We start from the raw sequence: 20,938 nt of genomic DNA, 5'->3' as shown, positions 1-20,938 counted from the left end.
AGTGACCCTAAACACCTGATAAAAAGAACTGTTTTCAGAGACTCCATCTCTGTCAATATAAGGTTAATGTCCAAGAAATGGCTGTCCTGCTTGCAGTTATTTTACTGCACTTCTTCTCCTTGGTACATAATATTGAAGCAGTATGGTCTATACCATTTCCCCCCTGGAAGGTTTGTTTGATGGATCCTTTTAAATAACTATATAAGAGAGTGAGAAGAGGTATGAAAGAAGAATGCTTTGTTCCCTGAAGAGGACTGAACAGCTGACCAGTTCGACATGTATACCTGACAGATTATTAGCAGCAGACCACTGTAAGGTATACCTCTGATGTCTCAGGTTACTCGCTATAAGTGAGCGAACACACTTATCTCTGAGGAGAGATTAAAAACTGCTGAGTTGATGTCTGGAAATGGAGCTGCTTCTGTCTTATAGATCGTGGGACAACGACTTTTTACATGGAGAGATTCCTCTGGTCAGACTATAGAGGAAACAAGTGAGAAAAATGGGGATTTCCAGAGTTAAGGATTAAATATCATCATTCTGACATTGTATTGCTTTCTTGTTTACTTATAGCTGTCCAACTAGAAAGTCAGCAAGAAGAGTGTTCACAGTTGATCGATGGTTTTACCATTTTAAAGCATGCTTTGCTTTTACAGTAGTGGGATCGTCTCTGTTGTGTATCAATTCAAACACTCTCCCTAGTACATTGCCATGTTTTCTACACTGTGGAAAATTGGGCAGAGCGTGAATTTTGACCATGTGGTGTTGCCCAGATCACACACAGCCATTGTGCCCTCACCGGAGCTAGGTATGTTGTTAGCTAGCTAGCTATGTTTAGCGGTAGCAAATCATTACAGACAGCTCAATTAACCCCCAAAACTATACTGTGCCTATATTTCAACACCATTATAGTGGTTTGTTTATTAAATAGTGAAAAAATAACCATGTATTACTTTTTTTTTGTAATGTGATTTAATTTACTTTACTGGAGCAACAGCAATTGCAGCTGATCGTGTGACTTCCATTACGTAGCCAAGATGCCAAAGAGTTTAAGGCATTATTTAGATTATGGAAGAAGAGTCAAGAGTTCCACACGCGTTCTGAATGCACCCCCCGGGTACTCATAGTGCATTTTGACATACGATTATTACGAACGCTAATGTTGATAGATAGCCGCTATGCTAGCACTGGGATGCACATATGCAGCCAAAATAGCAGATGTAAGAACAGCACTGCATTCAGGTGAGGTGCTCTGTATCGACTTAGTTATATATTTGATCACCTCGATTAAGATACCACAAGATGTCTGACGGACAGTTGTCTCTTACCCAGCATGCACATTGGCTTTGTTCCATACTGTCACACCCCTTCATGTTCCTGTATCTCTTGGCGTCTTCCTTCATCTCTTCTTGTCACTTTTTCACTACCCCCCCCACCCCTTTTGTCTTCCTCTCTCTGCTTTCTGTCTCTCTCACACACACAATCAGATTCCATAGACACCTACTCACCAGCACCCCCCCTCAAAGATAGCCATGCAGGCTGAATTCAGCGCACCCTGCTCCCCTGTGCGTGCATGCCCTCCCACTCACAATTATAGTGGAGTTAGAAAAACCAGATGTCAATTTGGACTCGATCTGATCCAAGTCAGAGCCCCCCCCCCCCCCCAGCGCCTCAGGCTGTGTTATTCTGACTGGTTTGTAAATCAACTGTGTACAGGAGCTGACAGGGGTGGAAAGAAAGTGAGAGGCGATGACGGGGGGGGGGGGGGGAGGGTCGGGCGTCGGAAGTCTCTTCATCATTACTGCCATATTACCTGCAGCTTTTATAAGGGGGCTTTTCCATCTGTGCAGTAGCTATTTATCAAAGGATGTAATGCCATGTAAAAGACAGCTGGCATCTAATGTCTACCTGCCGATGTTTTCATGGAACATACACTCTGCACCGCGGTGAGACCGGTGCAATTAAGGCAAGTCTGGGCAGAGGGGAGTCAGACGGGAGAGTTGTTCTAGTGAAACTTTCCATTTTGTCATTCTGGAATCCATGATGATAGATGGCAGAGGAGGCAGTCACCCTTCACTGTGTCATACTGCAGGCCAGCAGCCTCCTCCAGCAGGAAGCACAGAGGACACGTTCAAGAGCGTGTGAGTGATTCAGGGAGAGGTCAGATGCTTGGTAGTTCTTAGCAACGGCCTATTTATGTCCATCATGTTAGGAAAGCTTTTGTAAATTCTTAATCTGGACACCTTTATAGATTTTTTTATTAGGAGTTGTACTGACAAAATGTAAGACTTGGACTTGTTCGCTGTGAGATTTCGGCTTACTTGACCTGAAGTCAATTAACTGAGGAGACTTCACTTAGTAACCCAGAAATATTAAAAACATCTATACTGAATGCAGTTATGACTTTGCAAGCTCGGCCAAACTCACGAGTAATTTATGACATAACCAGGCACCAGAATAACATTTTTTTTAATTCAGATGCTTTCAATATGAAATGTATGAATTAATAAATCTGTACACATAAATGAGTAACTTTATAATTTCTCCTCTTCATCAACATATCACATGTTTTCCTCCCTGCAGCCTTGAACATTTGAAAAAAAGCACAAATTATTGCTTTTAGTTATTAAAACAGCCTTTTTTGTTATATATTTTTGATCGTTTCTTTTTCCTCAATATTAGAATTGACTTTTGTATGTATTCTGGCTGCTCACTGCTCACATCCGGACGCAGACTCTGCTGGCTCTGGTGCAGCTCCAGCCCTGTAGCCTCATACTGTTGTCAGACCAGCCGCTAACAGCAGCTCTCCACTTATTGATTTGTGCTCTTGGTATTGTTGCTAGGTGTTTTAGGGACATTTTATGCATCCTGGCCTGTTTTTAACAAGATGTAGGATCCATCACATCTCTGTCAGATAACAGTCATTTGGACCTGGTTTGGCTCAGAGGGGTTGTGATACCTGTGGGATAGATTTAGCAAATGCCTCTACTTTCATACATTTAAATACCAAGAAGCTAACTGGTTAGGTTGAAGTCATGTTTTGCATTAAGTTTGAAAAGTTAAAGCATGATTCCACTTTATTATGCCCGTAAAAGTTGAACAAAACAGAATCAAGCCTAGGTTCTGCATTTTATAAACAGCCAGATTGTTTTTCTATCATCTTACAACTAACCACAAAAATCCAGAAAGCTCCCTCTGTGATTCTCGTGGGGCACGCAGTAAAAAAAGTAAAAAATACTTCCTGCACTGCTGCAGAGGTTGAATAATGTTCTTCGCCGAAGGAGCTACATACCTGCTCTTACATTGGGGGGGGGGGGTGTGGTTTCATGTGGTTCAAATCCATCAACACGAAGTTCTAAAGAGGGGACCCTCCCACCCGTCAGCCCCTCTGTGATGGATACGTTAAGGAGCGAACAGGCAGGGTATTCTCTTTCACATTAATACATATATCAGGCTACAGCAGTCAGAATTCTTAGCATAGCCAGCGCTCCACAGCGGGGGGGAACTGGTTAGTTATTAACCCCGGATCACTATGCTCCTCTAGCTGCCCCCCCTCTCCCCCCCTCCTCCACTCTTCATCCCACTCCTCACTGGAATTCCACAGGTGACGAACCAAGGTGTGTCACCGATGAAGAATGAGTTACGGGGGGGTATTTGCATTATTCCTCCCCCTCTCTTGTTTTTACCCAGAGGCAGTTTGGGAGCAGACCCCCCCCTCCCCCGACTTTCTACAGCTTGTCTCTCGGTCCTGCTGTGATTTTAGTGCCTGGGGATTGTGGGTAATCTGCAGACTCAGGGTACAGGGTACACAAAAACATAAAAATTCAAATATTGTCTCAGTAGGAGGGTACGTGTATTTCATGGCTTCATGCAGAACATTGAAGTCAACATTTGAAATGCTGCACCGCTTATCTTTTCTTTTGCCTCATTATCTTATTCAAAGACGAGAGTCCTACACGGTAATGCTACACTAATATTAAGAGCATTATATTGTTTTTTGGATCAGTAACACTGTTAGTTGCGCAGGAATGTTTCTGACTTCAGGGTGTTAAGAGTACAAAATTAAAAAACTAATGAAAATGTTGATTTAATTATTTCCCAAATGTACTACATTTTAATATTGCTAAATATTGCGCTTCAAACCATATTTTTCGCTGTTAAAACTTTAAAAACCAACATTTATAACTGCGAGTTTGATCTCCCACTAGCTGCACTACAACACTGACCAGTTATTTACAGAAAAGAAAGGTTATTTACTCATTTGATGTAACTAGTCACTTACGTAATTGAAATAAGGATTCTATTGAAAAGCATCAAATGTGAAAATGTACATTGGGTACCGCCCTATTTCTAAATACATTAAACCATTTTGGCAAAACATCCATTAATATTATAAAAGGTCCTGCCCCTTTTATTTGATCACATGGTTCCTTTAGCTTAGCTTTGCAGGTTGTAAGTGGTTATAAGGTTCTGAGTAGCAGCAATGAGATGACACCATACAAAAACAAAAACATGATTACTAACAAAGGTTTGAGTTTCAATTCAATAACCGTCCCCTGGTTCTTATTAAATCTGGATTATGCCATTTTGCAAGTTGGCGCGAACATGTTCACAAGGAGAGAAGTTTTGCAACAGAGGCCAGGCATGAGCTGTCTGACAGAGATGAACACAAACTGCAATTACTGAAAACAATAACTATTTCCCCAGAAAACGTTCTGTTCTTGGTTTGCCATGCACATGTTGACTCAATCATGTTTACCCTGTTTCAAAGCTTTGTGTGGAGCTGGGAACCTGCCCTGTTAGTTATGAAGAGAGCTTTGGCTGCACAAACTGTAAACATTGCTATGATTAAATTCAACACAACACGATGCCTACTCTTTCCCATGCGCTGTTCCTCTACTCAGGGGGGAACCCAGCTGAAACTGAGCCATACGACCCAGATCCAGCCTCTAGTGAATGTCCTCCATTGCCCTTTTCAAATATGCAGTGACAGTAATCCAGTTTTTTAAAAAGTTGTTAAAAGTAACAACGCTAAACTGTAAGAATACTTTGTTACAAGTAAAAGTCCTGCATTCAAATTTTACTTGAGTAGAAGTACAAAAGTATTGGCATCAAAAAGTACCTTAAAAGGTTCCTCTACTCTACTGTGACATGTCTCCATGCTTTAATGTTCAAAAAGCTCTTTATGTGTCTCATACTGCCTGTGCTGCAGCACCTCTTTTCACCCTCTGTCTGAAACCAGAGCCCAGTCTGCTCTGATTGGTTAGCTGGCCGGCTCTGTTGTGATTTGTCAACTGCTTATAGGAGTCACGTACAATGTGTTGGCGCGCTAGCCAATAGAAGCGCAGGTTACATACTGATGTCACTAAGATACAGAAGTTAACAAAGGAGTCCAATGGAGGCGTTTCAGGCAGGGGGGGAAACCTTTCAAAAGTCAAAGTACTTGTAATTCGTAAGAGCCAATTCAGAATAATAAATATGAAATGACTGGATTATGACTATTTCTATAAAGTGAATTGACGCTGCTAAAGATGTAAGTCATTTAAAATACTTTATATACTAAAATAGAAATACTAAGGTTAAGTACATGGACCTCAAACGTACAATATTTGAGTTAATGTACTTTGTTAAATTCCCCCATTTTTAAATATGTATCTCTGTGTATTTACCTGCAGACCACTCCTCCCTCTTCCCGGCCCATCCAGCAGCCTCCACTCTCCAAGAAGGACGAGGTGCTCACAGAAAGAGACACAGGTGAGTTCTTCTGGACTGAAAGACTGCATTTGTTTGTTGTCAAAAATGTTTCTGAACCTTCTTCATGCCTGACCTTTTTTACAGAGGCCTTTGGATCTACTCTTACTGTTTCGCAAATATCGATTTTTGTTTCATACATTTATAACGTAGTTTTGAGAGATGGGAAATAGATAGACATGACAGATCTCACCTGTTGGGCATGGTCGGGGGGGGGGCTGTGGACGAGTTTATGATGGCACATGTTGTTGCAGTGTTCAATTTCCTCCAACTTGCTTAACTGAGCCAGCCAGAGCTTGCTGAAAATGTGCTCTGATGTCTCCATCTAGTGGACATGAGGAATATTGCAACAGTCACTGGAGTGTCAGTTTAGTTTTAGCTTTCTCTGTGAATTACATTCAAATATATATGATGTTACTGCTGCTGTCTTTACTTGAAGTCTACATATGTTTATATAAATAATATTTATAACCCTCACAAATGATGTATCCCTATCTGAATAAGTGATTGGCCTACAGATATCGTGAAACAGATTTCCTTTTTTTGCTTTGTGATCCAACACTTTGGCACCATCTAGTGGTGTCAACACTAATGCCAAGTAAAATGCAGGTTCTTAGTGCACTCCTCATTTATGAAAACTATGACTAAGATGTTCGTCATCATCCTTTTTCTCCATGAATAAAAGGCTGCACTGACGTCATTAAACACAATGAAAATATCATTTTAAATGCAATATTGTTGGCCAAAGTTAAGATAAAAATAAAACAGATGATGATCAAGATAGTACCTAATAGACATTTGGCACAGTACTAAAGTTTAATAGCTGACAAAAGGAACAGCGTATTGATCAGTTGATGACAGAGGAAAAGTGCAGAGACATCAAACAATCTGACTTTCATTATGAAAAGAAAGGTGAAAAAATGTCTGACATACTTTACTCTGTGCTAACATCATTTGTTTGCATAATTTGAATGGCAAACACACAGCGTCTTGTCGAGTTATTGTGAGAGTTGATTTCACATTGGATAGAAGCATACTTGGAATGAGTAAAAAAATAAAAAACGTATTTACTCAATTGGATTTTTACTTAAAGGCACAATGCCTCTGCCTGGATTTTATTTTGCTATGTTCGGGACAATTCTATACCAAAATATAGCGAGGGGAAACACAAAGCAGAGACATCTTGTTCCCAACTAAAGTGAAGCACCATTGCTCTTGTTGAGTTTGTGCCAACTTAGTTTGAGGTTAGTTTTAGAAGCTTTGAAAGTCTAGTCTCTAGCTTAATCTACAGGAATAGTATAGACTCAAGTAAATAAATAAATACCATAACTGAATGTTACAAAATTAAAATTGCTTACCTCAGCCATGTTACCAGGCGTGTCCTAACTTTTTTCACCGAGGGCCACACACAGAAAGATATTCTAAGGGCTGGGCCACTCACTAGAGGAGAGGTATATTGCCTCATAAGTTACAAGTCAGAAAAATCTATCAAATTTAGGTAAATGATGGTTGAGTACTTTTCCCAGTATAGTTCCGATATAGTTCTGAAAATTTGCGTTCACACCAAAAAAAATCCGGAACTAGAATGAGTTCATGAGAACCTTTTCACCCCCTTTTCAGTCCCTGCTAGAGAGCAGGTACTTTCGTGGGAGAAAAAGGTTCCCATTTCTGATTGGCTGGGCGGATTGCAAACCACGCCCCGTCAAACTCCCAAAAAGTTTTGTGAAGCCGCCATTTTATTTGCTTGCATTAGCATTATTAGCATTAGCATTAGCCCAGCGCACAAACGCAGAGAGACTAACTTATAGCAACACAAAATAAAACATGGGTGCGGTGGAGATGAGGGATTTACTCGGAAGGCTTCAGTAGAAGCTGCTGGGAGTCCCAGCTGCTTCTACTGAAGCCAGTCCCCAACTCCGGGGACTTCCGGCCGGGGACTCCGGGTGGCAGTATACGCCGTGAAGTTGTTTGCGGCCTGCCAGTAAACCCAAAGCAGAAGAAGAAGAAGAAGTGACGTCAGCGGCTTCATTTGCCTAATCCTTCCCTAGGGACTTATTCCGGTGTGAACGCGATCTGTACTTAGTTCATCAGAACTAAAGAGTTCTGATGAACTAAGTTCTCATGGACTAAGTACGGCAAAGTACTTGGTGTGAAAGCGCCTATTGCTGAAAAAACACAGAGCTTTCATTTATTTTTTTAGCAGATCATTCCTTGAAACAGGAGGCTCAGATTGCTTATAATAAGAAGACATATGAAGAGTATTATTTCAAGGTTGTTATGTAAATGTGTTATTGGGCTTTTTTCTTATCAACTAAGATTTGTTAGAAAATGTTTCCAACTTGAATTGACCGAATTTATTTGAAAATTGGGCTTATTAATACATGAATACTGTGTTTTATATTTGAACATATATATATTTAAGAAGTACAATAGCAGATGTTTAATTTGCGGGCCATATTTCATTATACTTTTTTAATTTGCTTAGGGCTGATTCAAAATGGTCGGGTCGGGCCGTAGTTTGGACACCCCTGATCTATACAATGCTGTCAATCTAGAGACTGTATTTAACACTGTGTTCTACGTTGTGTTCAGCGAGTGACTCACGCTACAGTTCAGTCTCTGTGGAGAACAGACCCGGGCTGCCAGGGTCCTCAGGTGGGTCGAGAGGGGGGGGGAGTAAAAATCGTCCGTGTTTTACGTGTTTTTATTCTCTGCTCTGAGGCTCTGCTGCCTCATGTGTGCTCCTCATGCAGGACCTCACATGGACTTGAAAGCACGGCAGCATGCATGAATCCCAATGCTTTCTGCTTCTGAACTCATGAAGGGTGGCGTGTATCTTCCTAAATAAGCCAGGGGAATGGAACATTGGGCCGTTCATGCTGTAATCCTCTGTAAATATATGCACAAAGAGGAAATAGAAGAGTGCGTTTGAGGGAGAGAAGGGGAGAAGGTACAAAGGGTTAGGGGAACTGATTTTGGTTCAGCTTCACATAGATATTTATTCCTTAAGAATAACAAGGATTGGAACATAATTGCATATTAGCCTAGGATGCTAATGCTAGGATATGAGGTGTTAATTTTTCAGTGAGTACTTCATGCTTATGTATCAGTTTCGAGGCATGGCATCCTTTTTTCCATAGCAAAACTCCCTGAACTGGAACCCTGGAAGCATCGTGTTTCTGTGCATGTCAGCGCTGTCGGAAATATTTTTCACACAACTGAAGGGGATGGTTGCGTTGTATATAGAATCTACTCGAAACAGGAAGAGTGTAAGGTCACACTAGAATATAAATATGGGGAAGGTGGTGCATGCAGGTGTGTGAAGGTGTATCCTCCTCAGAACCTTCACAGGGCCACACACTCACAGGGGATTCTCACTCCATCAAGCAACAAGTCATTTTCTCTTCCTGTTTCCTCTTCTTCTTCTGGGTCCTGTTTATCGTTGGAAACATGAATCAGTTCTGAAAGCTCGTGTCACGAGGGCTCTAATAACTTGTTGTTTTCAGGGCCGGCCAGGACTAAAGGAGAGAAGGGCAGCCAGGGGGACACAGGCCTGAAAGGAGACAGGGGTCCGATCGGGCCGAAGGGAGAGACCACCTCCAGCTCTGGCTCCGGATCACGGGGGGGAAGCCGTGGAGAAAAGGTTCGGACCTACATGCAGTGAGAGGGGGGGGATGCACCGATGATGCAAGATTTCCTTTTGAGTTTGTCCTTGTGAAGGTCGCAGAGGGTGGGGGGCAGGGTTAGTAACAGCAGGGGTCTGAGAGGGGCTGACGCATCCCAGAGGATGAGCTAATAGTCCTACGGTCAAGGAATCTATTTATATTGCTTTCTTATACAATTTGTATTTCATCTATTTGATCATATTTCTATACACTGTATTCTTGGTTATGTATACGGACAGGCAGTATTTCCAGGGCCCACTGTCATACAATGGGACAGTTCTCTAAAGTCAACACATCATTGATTTGACACACACAGATTCAGCTGGGGATACACAAAGAGAAAACTTACACAAAATAAAAGCTTTAAGTAGCAGGTACTACATACATGGTATGTATCTGACTTGTTTCTATTGACCAACAGAAGTTATATTTCCGTTATGATTAGAATAAAGGTTTTAGTATGAAGGGTTGTTTCTACAAAAAAATATTTTGTTCTTAATATATTATTTCCCCAAAAAAGTGATTTATTGTCATCTGCACAACCATGACAGAGCAGCAGTGGCTGCTAGGAAAAGCTCCCAAAATGACTTCATGTGTTCAAATATAATAATCACGCAAAACAAGAATCTAAATCATACTATGGCGCAGGTATAAATAAATGCCAAAATTATAAATAAAATAAAGTATTATTAATTTGTGGTCGACAATATTGCTAATTAATGAACTGAATATAAATTCAGTAAATAAATATGCATAGTTAGAAGTAATGAGTATCAACACAGAGGTGTCAGCAGATTGTAAAACAGTAAGCAAAGTATATGTATTGTTAAATGAAGGTACTGTAAAGTGACACACATACAGACAGAATGAAATCCCACTGGTCCCACCCTTACTAATGGAAGTGTGCACAGTGTGTGATGTGTTCAAGCTCTCTACCAGTGAATGTGTCAGTATATATATGTCAGTGGATGATAGTGCTTTAAGTGAAACTAGACAGCTAATGAAGACTGCTGTCTCTTCTTTCTCCTTTCAGGGAGAATTGGGGGAGAAGGGATTCAAGGTGAGATCATCTACATGTTGTATTTTTGATTTCAGTCACCGAGCTACAAAGCTACAGGTTTATTGTGATGCAGCACAGTCCCTCACAAAAGGAACCCTGATACCACCTTACAGTATGGGAATTCAGAGGTGTTGAATTGATTAGTCATCACTGTCAAATAATGTCTCCGATGCTTCGTTTCCTCCAGGGCAGCGCCGGCTTCGGCTACATCGGAAAGAAGGGAGAGCCGGGCCCTGCTGGCCCCGTCGGCCCCATCGGCCCGCCAGGGGCCGCAACTGAGGTTACAGTCGGCGGTGACGGCTCAGTGGCTTCCAGAGCCCCCGGACCCCGAGGACCAGCTGGACCCCCAGGCACATCAGGCCCAGAGGGACCATCGGGGACTGATGGAGAGCCAGTGAGTAGACTACAGTTAAACTGTTTACATTAAAACACAAATCACAAGTTTTCAAGCATGCCAGAAAATGTATAACAATTAAAGTTACCACCTCAGTTTTAAATATGTTAAAACATGTTAATGTATGTGACATATGGGTGAATATTGATGTCCATTTTAAATATAAAAAAAGACAATGTGTCTGAGAGGATGTGTAATCATGTTTTCTTTGTCACAGGGTGATCCTGGTGAGGATGGAAAAACCGTACGTATTTTTTTCTCCTGCACAATACCAAAAACACTATTGATTACTTTACCTCTTATCTGTCAAAGGTTATGTGCTGATGGATCATTAAAATAGATCCATACACTTACTTTTTCCCTTGTTGTCACACCATGAGTGCCCTAACATTATGTATCTCGACACAGGGCCTTGAGGGACCCCCTGGCTTCCCAGGAACCCCGGGTGATTCTGGACTTAAAGGAGACAAGGTAAAACGGTCATTTACATAAAAACAATAACGAATATTACAAATATTATTGCTATGTTTATTACAATAATGTCTGTCGTGCATGCAGGGAGACCGTGGAGATGGTCAGCCCGGCCCCAGGGGTCCACCAGGACTTCCCGGTCCAGGAATCAGATCTGTGAGTTCCGCTTGATCTCGGTCACATGCTCATCATGGTCAGACAGATGTTGTATCAGCAGAGATTTGTTGAATGAAACTGACATCAGTTTATGTATTGCAGACCTTTGTGGACATGGAAGGCTCAGGGTTCCCTGATCTGGAATCTGTTCGGGTGAGTCAAATGAGAACCTCTCTACACTGAAATTAACTTTGTAAAGAAGGATATTATCATTGTTGCTGCAAGACTGTAACCAGCATCTGTAAATGACGATTACTGTCAAACCAATTACAGAAGAGAAAAACGTAGCTAGAGATCTTAGCTCTGCAAACACATCATGGACTGCAAAATAAATCATTCTTTTGATGATGTAGGGACTGCCTGGCCTACAAGGTCCCCCTGGTCCCCCAGGGGCTCCTGGTCCCTCTACAACAGGCACAGTATCGAGTTCTGGGGCTTTCGGACCCCCAGGAAAGGACGGTGCGGCTGGTCAACCTGTAGGTGTCAATTTCTTTGTTTCCAAACACCATTAATAATCCAAATAATGCTCTAAATGACTGTAGACTCTAACCTAATCAACAACTCCTTTACACCCAAACCAAATCTCTCTAGGGCCTGCCTGGTATTCCAGGGACTGACAGCCCAGGAGCGTCTGGTCCCAAAGGAGAAAAGGTAATGACTTTGGGAATAATTGTTTCTTCTAATAGGAATAACTAAATGTAATTGTTAGCACCCCTATATGCATCTTAATAGTGTGAACATTAGATGCATTGAAATCTTACTGGATTAAATATAGTTTTCCTGTGCATATCCTTGGTATTGTTGACAGCATTGATACTTGGTGCAGTATCTATGGACGAGTACTAATATAGTTCACAGGCCATTAGACATGACATGATCTATGATTTGAGCAAGCTCTATTTTACTTAATGTTTTGATTTGGGTTATGTGAATCACTTAGTAATATAGGAAGTGACAGGACTACCTGCACTGAGTTTTGACAGAGTGGTCTTTTGCCTTCATCACAACTGGACCCTAAAAGAGATCAAGTTAATGCTAACTAGATCCTCCAGTGTTCGATTGTGTGATCAGAAGAAAGCCGTCAGTGACACAGCAGAAAGAATATGTTCAGTGGGAATTAGTGCTAGCTAGGCTAACTAGCATCGACTTCACCGCAATAGGCGCGTTCACACCAAGTACTTTGCCGTATTTAGTGCCGGCACTTAGTGGCCCGGCACTTATTACCCCAGGGCACTTAGTACAGATCACGTTCACACCGGAATAAATTCCCTGAGGGAAGATTACGCAAATGAGCCGCTGACGTCACTTCTTCTTCTTCTGCTTTGGGTTTACTGGCAGGCCGCAAACAACTTCACGGCGTATACTGCCACCCGAAGTCCCCGGCCGGAAGTCCCCGGAGTTGGGGACTGGCTTCAGTAGAAGCTGCTGGGACTCCCAGCAGCTTCTACTGAAGCCTTCCGAGTAAATCGCCAGAACGCCGACACCTCCTCATCTCCACCGCTCCCATGTTTTAGTTAGTCTCTCTGCGTTTGTGCGCTGGGCGAATGCTAATACTAATAATGCTAATGCCAGGATAATAAAATGGCGGCTCTACAAAACATTTCAGAGTTGTACGGGGCGTGGTTTGCAATTCGCCCAGCCAATCAGAACTGGGGCACTTTTTTCCCCCAGGAAAGTACCATCTCTCAGCAGGCACTAAAAATGGGGGTAAAAGTTCCCGAGATTAAGTGCTCTTTTTGGTGTGAACGCGACATAAGGGGTACTAACGGAACTAAACGCGAAAAGTACGGTGAAAAGTACTCCGGTGTGAACGCGGCTTATCACACCTTTCAAATTCTAAAAATGTTATGATATTACACAGCAAAAAGCTTAAAGAAAAGCTGATATGGCTTGTATTGAAGTGTGTAGACTTTAAAGGGCCCCGATCACACTAAGATGAACCACTTCAAAAACATGTGAAGCAGGGCTGTGTGTGCAAGCCATGTGTGATTTGAACTTTTATGCACATCTAGAACACCCTATGCCATGTGAGCCGTACCACAGAAAAACAATGGTTTTGGCGACTTGCTTTTAGCGCTGTGATGTGTGGTGTAATCTGTGCCTAAACACGTGTTGTTAAACGCTGGCTCTTAGACATCTGGCTCACCCACAGGCTTTAAGCTGAGATGCTGTTTCCACAAATATTGCCATGAACACTTTTATCCTATTTTGAGAAAATATTATATTTCCTTACAAAAAAAGCAAACAAAAATGCAAATGTAGGATTTACTTGAACTGAAGTTTGTATTAACATATGTCTATTCTTCCCTACACTAGGGTGATGCAGGCGAGCTGGGTCTCCCAGGAGCAATTGGACAGAAGGTGAGGACTTGTGATTTTCTTTAAGTTTGAACTTTCTTTAACTAGCTGCCCGTACATTTACATCTGCAGTCCAAAACACAACTAAATGCAATGGGTCTTTGTAAGCATTAATAGAGGTGACGTAGTACAGAGAAAAAGGATCACAGACTTTAGATAAGTGTGCAGTGAGTTGGTGGTGTGCTTTTTGGAAACGAGACTGATGTATCATCTTTGAACTATTTCTAAAGCTCTTCTCATCCTTTTCATTCCTCCAGCCAAGCTCCGACTTTTCTTTTCTCACAAATCTGCTGCCCCACTATTTATCCTCCTCCTACTTTCCTAAGTCTTCCTCTCTGCAGGTAACTGTGCTCCAGCACGTCAGCCATCAAAGAGGATTTGTGTCTTCTAACAATATGCAAATGTTTCTCAAATATTGTCAGCTGCAGACTTGACTTGAAGTTTAATCCGAGTGCTGGTTATGGTTTGGTTTAACATTTGGTGACGCCTGAATTGGGAACCAGAACAATGAGCATGAGTTTTTGTGCAGCTACATTATCTTAGTCTACGTGCTATTAAACCACACTTACAAATACTAAATGCTGCATGAAGGTTTTAGCAGTTTTGTGCATTAAATTCCTGACAATAAAAAAAAACATTACCTTACCATGGTTTGATGCACTTGTATTTATTTTTCCTGTCATGCCACCCTACAGGGGTCTGGAGGAGACCCAGGGGTACCGGGTGTTCTAGGACAGACCGGACTGGCTGGTCTGCCCGGACCCCTCGGACCAGTCGGAAAGCCGGGGCCTCCCGGGCCCCCTGGATCCAGCTACCGCGTCGGATTTGTAAGTTCTACATTGGTATCTTGAAGATTTTTAAAAGGGTTGACTTGATCTCACATTAAAGGATCAAAAATGAAACGCTACATTTAGTCTGTGTTAAGTGGTTCTCTATGACAGTTAAAGGTGGGGTATGTAATTTATTTCAGAAACACTTTTTGTTATATTCCATGGAATGCTCTTAACATCCCGATAGCAGTGAATACATTAAATACTTTGACAATAAATACATTAAAAAAAATTCATCTGTGGAAGCCGTAACGCTGTAAAAAGCACGACCAATCATTTGAGCCGGCCCGGCTAAAATAACTGGATGGCCTACCTGCCTGTCAGCCTTCCATCTGTGCACAAACTTATCTCGTGTAACTTGCTGCTGTTAAATACCAACCACCTATGTGCAATATGTGCTAGATGTGCAATATATATAGATGTCGTTAATAACTGTGTAATATATACCTGGCTGCTAAATCCTAAGAACTGTTACAGGATGTGTATTTTTTTTTAATTATGTAACTTTTTATTTTTTATTATATTTTTTATTATATCATAACTTAGTACTTTTTTTAATGCATGTCACATATTTAACATATGTAACATTAAGCTGTCTGTGGCTCTTTTTCCTGCTGTAACTACGCACATTTCCCCTCCTGGTATTCTGATTCTGATTCTTATCTCGTGCCCTCATTGGTCATGTGCGCGTTCGTGTGTTGGAGGAGGGGCTCTGTAAGGAAGTCTGAAGGAAGGGGCAGATTTTTTCCGGTAGTGTATTTTCAAATTCTAGCGCACTCGAGCTGGTTTCTCCATTCTTACCTACCCTACCTTTAACCAGGGTAAAATGAATGGTAATATTAAAGATGTTCAATGATAATACAAAATGCTGCCTATTGAAAAGCTGTTGTGCTCAAATTGTATGTACTATATCTTTAAAGCGGACCTATCATGCAAAATGCGCTTTTTGATGTCTTTTATACATAAATATGTGTCGCCTGTGTGTCAGGGAACTCACAAAGTGTCAGAAAATAAAACCCTCTCTCTTTTCCTCCGTGCGCAAATCTCTAAAAACGGGGGTACAACGGAGCTGATCCAGATTTGCCATCCGATATGACGTAAATCACGTCATATCGGATGGTTGACCCACGGCCCTATCAGAAACGTCGCTATCAGAATCAATGCCTGACGTGTTTTGGACTTAATATGGTCTTTGTTTCCATTAGCAAGCATCGCTAACACTCAGAGCTAACCTGTACTGGAGAGAGTAAGTGTAAGAAGCAGGAAATAAAAAGGAACTCACCTTGTGGTAAACCTGCAAGAGAAAAAGCATTTGAGCTCCATACTGTTTCAGAAATAATCCTTGATGTGGTTTTGAACATGATATGGCGTTTCATCACCGCAGTGTTTAGACAGTATCTGCCGGGTCCTGCATGAGCAGGCATAAGCTCCGCCCCCTCTGTTTAAAAAAAAAGAATCAGCACTTTAGTAACAGGGCTGAAACGGAGTGATATGAGGCATGGCTAGAATGGGTGATCTGTTTGGTATTTTGAGCAAAACACTTCATAGACATGTTTTTTATATATTTGTATATATCTGAGACCTATGCTATTGCCTAGAAATAGCATGATAGGTGACCTTTAACCTGTTAAGCCCGAGAGACCCCGGTACCGGGGCACTGCCGCAACATCTTGCAGGAAACGGTGTCTGAGGGCATGTTCATTTAATAAAACTATGAATGTTTTATATCCATGTAACGGGAAGAAACTCATCTAACTGATCTTTTTTTTTTTTTTTTTAAAAGAAAACCCACAATGCTAACACTGAGCCTCTGAATTAGCAACGAGTGAAAAATGCTAACACCTTACTGCACCGAAAATCACTCACAAAACCTTATTATTTATCTTTTCACCACATCCAACACATCGATTCACATCGTGAGGTGACACAGAATCTATTGACACCGACATTACCACTGAATTATACGTATTTGCGACGTTATAAGCAAAAACGGACATCAAAACAGGTGACGCTAGGTAGCTAAAAATGCTAACATTTTTACCTTGGCTCTGTAGTCTCTCCAAAGTGGTCTTCAATGGCATTAAAACGATAAAAACGCTGCTGAAGTTAATCCATAGGTTAATCTAATGTGTCTGTGTCCCTTTGAAATGATTTCTGATAATCCATAAGCATTAAAACTGCTTTTCCGTTTCCAGATGTCAAAGCTAGAGATAGGTTCACTCTGATTGAAAATGACATGCGCGAAGCCCCCACCTTTTCTCTTCACAACGTGTGTGTGGGGGACTCCCCCTTCAATTCTATTGGCTCTAACGGTCAGAAAGAGGTGTCAACCATCAAAATCGAGCAAGGGGGGCCAGAGATATGGAAAATCCACCCAAATGACCCCAGAAGTGGTTTCTTTTTGCTAAATCTCTCTAAAAAGGTAAAATGTCACTTGTTTTGCATCAATCTTGATACAGGGTACTTATTATATGTTTTACTTTGGATTCCTAAAGCTTTTAGTCTACTAACCCATCATCCAAGGGTGGTTTTCACTATAAGTAAAAAAGAATTTTTGGACGGACACTATAATTTACAGTTTTTTACTATGTAAACTCTGAATTTTCTTTAAAATAAAAAACATCTATATTGATTTTGACTTTTCTACATCCAACTCACAGGTTTATCATTACTTTGAGAAAAAAAATTATTCATTTAACCCTTTTAGAAGGGAAGATATGGTCATTTGTTCTGGGAATGTCATTTTCGAGCCTGAGACCTGAAAAACAGGCTCAGGGCTTAACAGGTTAAGGTTAATCATCTCATGCACAACAGCATTTGATCTTAAAATAAATAAACGAAAGAAGAGAATACTGGTTTTACCGATTGTAATGAAGTCTTTGTTGGTGTTTGTAGGATGACATGGAGGCCTCTGGTGGAGGTTTCAGCAACGGACTTCCTGGTGCCAGAGGACCTGAAGGAAGACAGGTCAGTACTGCGTATTAAAGAAAAATGATGGCTGGAATTCTTCACAATACAGAGTCTAAATAAAGAACTACAAATCATAGTCATTCTATCTTTACAAATCTGAACAGCAGCTTTAAAGTCATAGAGTAGTTTTGTAGGACAGAATGTATCATACTCCAGAAACCCATTGAAGGAATGTTTGGTAAAATAAATTGTGTCTTGTGGTTGTACTATGGATTTTAAAGCTTACACTTTTAATGTTTACATTTCATCTGAATTTTACCTAAGTGCAGTTTGTCTTGCTTGGAAAGCTGCTGACATGAGCATCTTAAGCTAGTTAAAATAACAGCACTAAGTGATAGTGTTGTTACTGTAACAAAAGCTGCATGACTAACTGACGAACAAAGTGCCCATGGTGGCATGAACAAAAACAGGTTAACTCAAAAACTTTTAAATCTTTTCATTTGTTCTGTTTTATCATATAGGCAATTTGGTCCAGCTGCCATACAATCTATAAATAATCTGATAACAAAGTATTATTGTTTAATAAAAACAGCATTCCAGGTATTTTGTACAGGTCTACAATTTACAATTCTGTTGTGGACTGGAAGTGGTCCATTTATTTTGTTATGGTAATGAATTACATGAGGATGCTACAAACAAGCTTGAACATAACAAAGGCTATTATTTGTTTTTTTTAGGGTTCTTCTGGCTTGCCTGGACTTCCTGTAAGTAACTCAAGTCATTCTTTTAATCATGCTCCTACTTCTGTCCCCTTCTCCAACTCACACATTTTTTTTCTACTTTTAAAGCAAACTATTTGATTAAAAAGGGGTTTTGTTTTAAGTATTTGAACTAAGCAAAGACACACAAACAAGCCTGAGGTACGGTTACCTGGGACTGAACCGAGGTCTCCAAGGTGATAGAGTGTTCGGCCCCAGCACACCCTCAGGCGTCTTAATGAGTTTATTTAACATCATTCAGCTTTGGTTATTTGCGGCGGCCTTATCCTTGCTACTCTCCTCTGCTGTCATTTCACGCGTTTGTTTTAGAAAACATTGGGATTTGAGAAAAATAAGCTGCAGCTTTATTGATTCCCGAGGGCAGAATGAGGTCATTGCCCTGTCGGAGGAGGGAGGAAAATAAATCACACAAACAGAGCTGGAAATGCATATAACCAGTGGAATGTTTAATTGAAAAGATAGTATGAAAACAAAAAGGGCAGAAGACACATTTGAAGCAATGCGACCCGGGTTAGCACGTTAGCATGAAGCTGTGAAGAGCTGCAGAGTAAGGTGTTGATTTGTAGTTGAATTAGTATAAGCAAACATATCACAGGTAGTAATTCTGGTAACTATATTTCAATTAATTATTTGTGTTCACTGCTGTATCTCTGTTACCTCTGCAGGGTAAATCTGGGCTGCCTGGTATCGCCGGTCAGAAGGGCAGTGAAGGGTCCCTCGGAAAAGACGGACAGCCCGGGCTGGACGGCTTCCCCGGACCTCAGGTAAAACACATCGAGGAGACAAAGAAGAATGCAGCAGTTGGATAAGATGTCATGGTGTTAACACTGAGTTGAATGTATTATTTATTCTGATTTTGGGTGTATACGTTTATGACTTTGTTGCAAGGTTTGCTACATAACAAGCGAAGAGGCACACATATTTAGCATTCTGAAATGTCTGGGGACAATACACCCCGTGGCAAAATAGGTAATTTCATCAAGTATTTTGTATCAATGGGTTAGAAAATTGTTTCGTTTTTTAAGGAAAAACTGTGAAGAATTCAGCCTGAGGTCATTCAAACTGTGATAGGACGCAGTAGTAGTAGTAAAGAAAATGCCAACCCCTTACACAACCTCTGTTTCAAGCAATTGGACTGTTTGAGGAAAAAGGATTGTCTTTTTTGCACTTCCTGTCTGGCCATAATGTTTTTGGAAGAGTTTAACAGCAGGGGTGCACAATACATCAGACAGCTTATCAGTGTCAGGCAATAAGTGTTTAAAGACACTATTGTGGGGGAAACTTCTGTAGCAATGGAGAGTCAGGACTCAAAGAGGCACGAGGAGAGCTGGAGCTTTGATGGCAAACACTGGTGGTTTATTTGGAGTTACGGCCGGAGAATTGACAAGACAGGTGGTGTGTCACGAGTTGACACAGCGGTTGCCAAACCAATTCTGAAGAACTCTTTCTGCAGCTCGAGGTTTTAACTAGTTCAGAGTGTAATAATCAACATTCTTCATCAGCGAGACTAAAGCAATATGGACCCTGAATCTAACTAGAGCTCTCGTCCATAGAAAAGAATGTGCGCCAGGGAACCTACGTTCCTGAACAGTAAACTACCTCATGGCGGCTTGTGCTGTCATAGACTGGCAACAACAATGCGCCCAAGCTGCTCCTCCTTAAGAGAGATAGCAGCAATACCCAAGGCCGTAGACCTATGCCGTGAGAAAAGAGACAGTGAGAGGAGAAAATGATGAACTGTGTCGAAGGTTGAATACCTAAGCAAATGATTCCCTAACAACTATGATACTGGGATCTTTAAGAAGACATTTCCAATTGAAGCATGACGCTCATTCTTGATCTTGGAAATAAAAGTTAAACAAAGACCTTTTACTTGGTTTTTCAAGACCTTCCTATTGCATGTCATGGTCTTCATCTTAAAGTTGTTGAGTTGTCATGGAGTAAGCTCAATCCTCTGACATATCCAGCAGTAATAGGAACTGTTGCAACCGGACAAGATTTTGGTATCGGAGCGGTTCTGGTTTTCAGTTTGTAGTATTCATCGTTCATGTTTGAGCAGGCTTTGGTTGCATGCGATTTAAAAAAAGCCAATCGACAGACGATTTAGCTTTCTATTAGCTATTAAAAGGCTTGTAAACGGGCTACTTATAAAACAAGCCGTAAACAATGAGCTGCATGCTGAGGGGGAGGTCTTGGCCAGATTGGAATTGGGACTAAGACCTTTGAGTATGGGTTATTTTGTCAATATACCTAATATATTTCAGCGCGTTTTACCAGGCAGAATGTTGCATATCCAATCTGTTCAAACGTGTGTCGTAGCCAAGTTTCTATGCATTTCCTAAATGTATCATTTCATTTAACGGGTCATCATGTTTCTACACGTTTTAATATGATAGAGGCAGTGCATTTATTATTTATGTAAATGAGATGGTTGTTTCTCTTCTGTATAATGAAGCAGATGTATTGTTGGAAAGTGCTTTAACATATCTTTTGTCGCATTCCTCTTTATTTTAGGGACCAAAGGGTGACGGTGGTGACAAAGGAGACAGGGTGAATATCATTTA

The 20,938-nt window shown here is 41.1% G+C and overlaps 1 protein-coding gene across 1 annotated transcript in view; it reads left to right on the top strand.

Annotated features, from left to right (window-relative positions):
* LOC117485788 (collagen alpha-1(XVIII) chain-like) overlaps positions 1-20,938 on the top strand; it is a 51,220-nt gene that overhangs the window by 20,327 nt on the left and 9,955 nt on the right. The window contains 17 exon segments of the mRNA XM_034134489.1: positions 5,676-5,754; positions 8,344-8,406; positions 9,258-9,394; positions 10,450-10,476; positions 10,664-10,870; positions 11,088-11,114; positions 11,279-11,341; positions 11,429-11,497; positions 11,600-11,650; positions 11,851-11,973; positions 12,089-12,148; positions 13,814-13,858; positions 14,551-14,682; positions 17,581-17,652; positions 18,333-18,359; positions 19,040-19,138; positions 20,889-20,924. Of these exon segments, the coding sequence (XP_033990380.1) occupies positions 5,676-5,754; positions 8,344-8,406; positions 9,258-9,394; positions 10,450-10,476; positions 10,664-10,870; positions 11,088-11,114; positions 11,279-11,341; positions 11,429-11,497; positions 11,600-11,650; positions 11,851-11,973; positions 12,089-12,148; positions 13,814-13,858; positions 14,551-14,682; positions 17,581-17,652; positions 18,333-18,359; positions 19,040-19,138; positions 20,889-20,924 (1,317 nt within the window).

The sequence above is a fragment of the Trematomus bernacchii genome, unplaced genomic scaffold (assembly GCF_902827165.1).
Source record: "Trematomus bernacchii unplaced genomic scaffold, fTreBer1.1, whole genome shotgun sequence".
Taxonomy (NCBI): Eukaryota; Metazoa; Chordata; class Actinopteri; order Perciformes; family Nototheniidae; genus Trematomus; species Trematomus bernacchii.
This window is presented reverse-complemented; position numbering and strand designations above follow the sequence as displayed.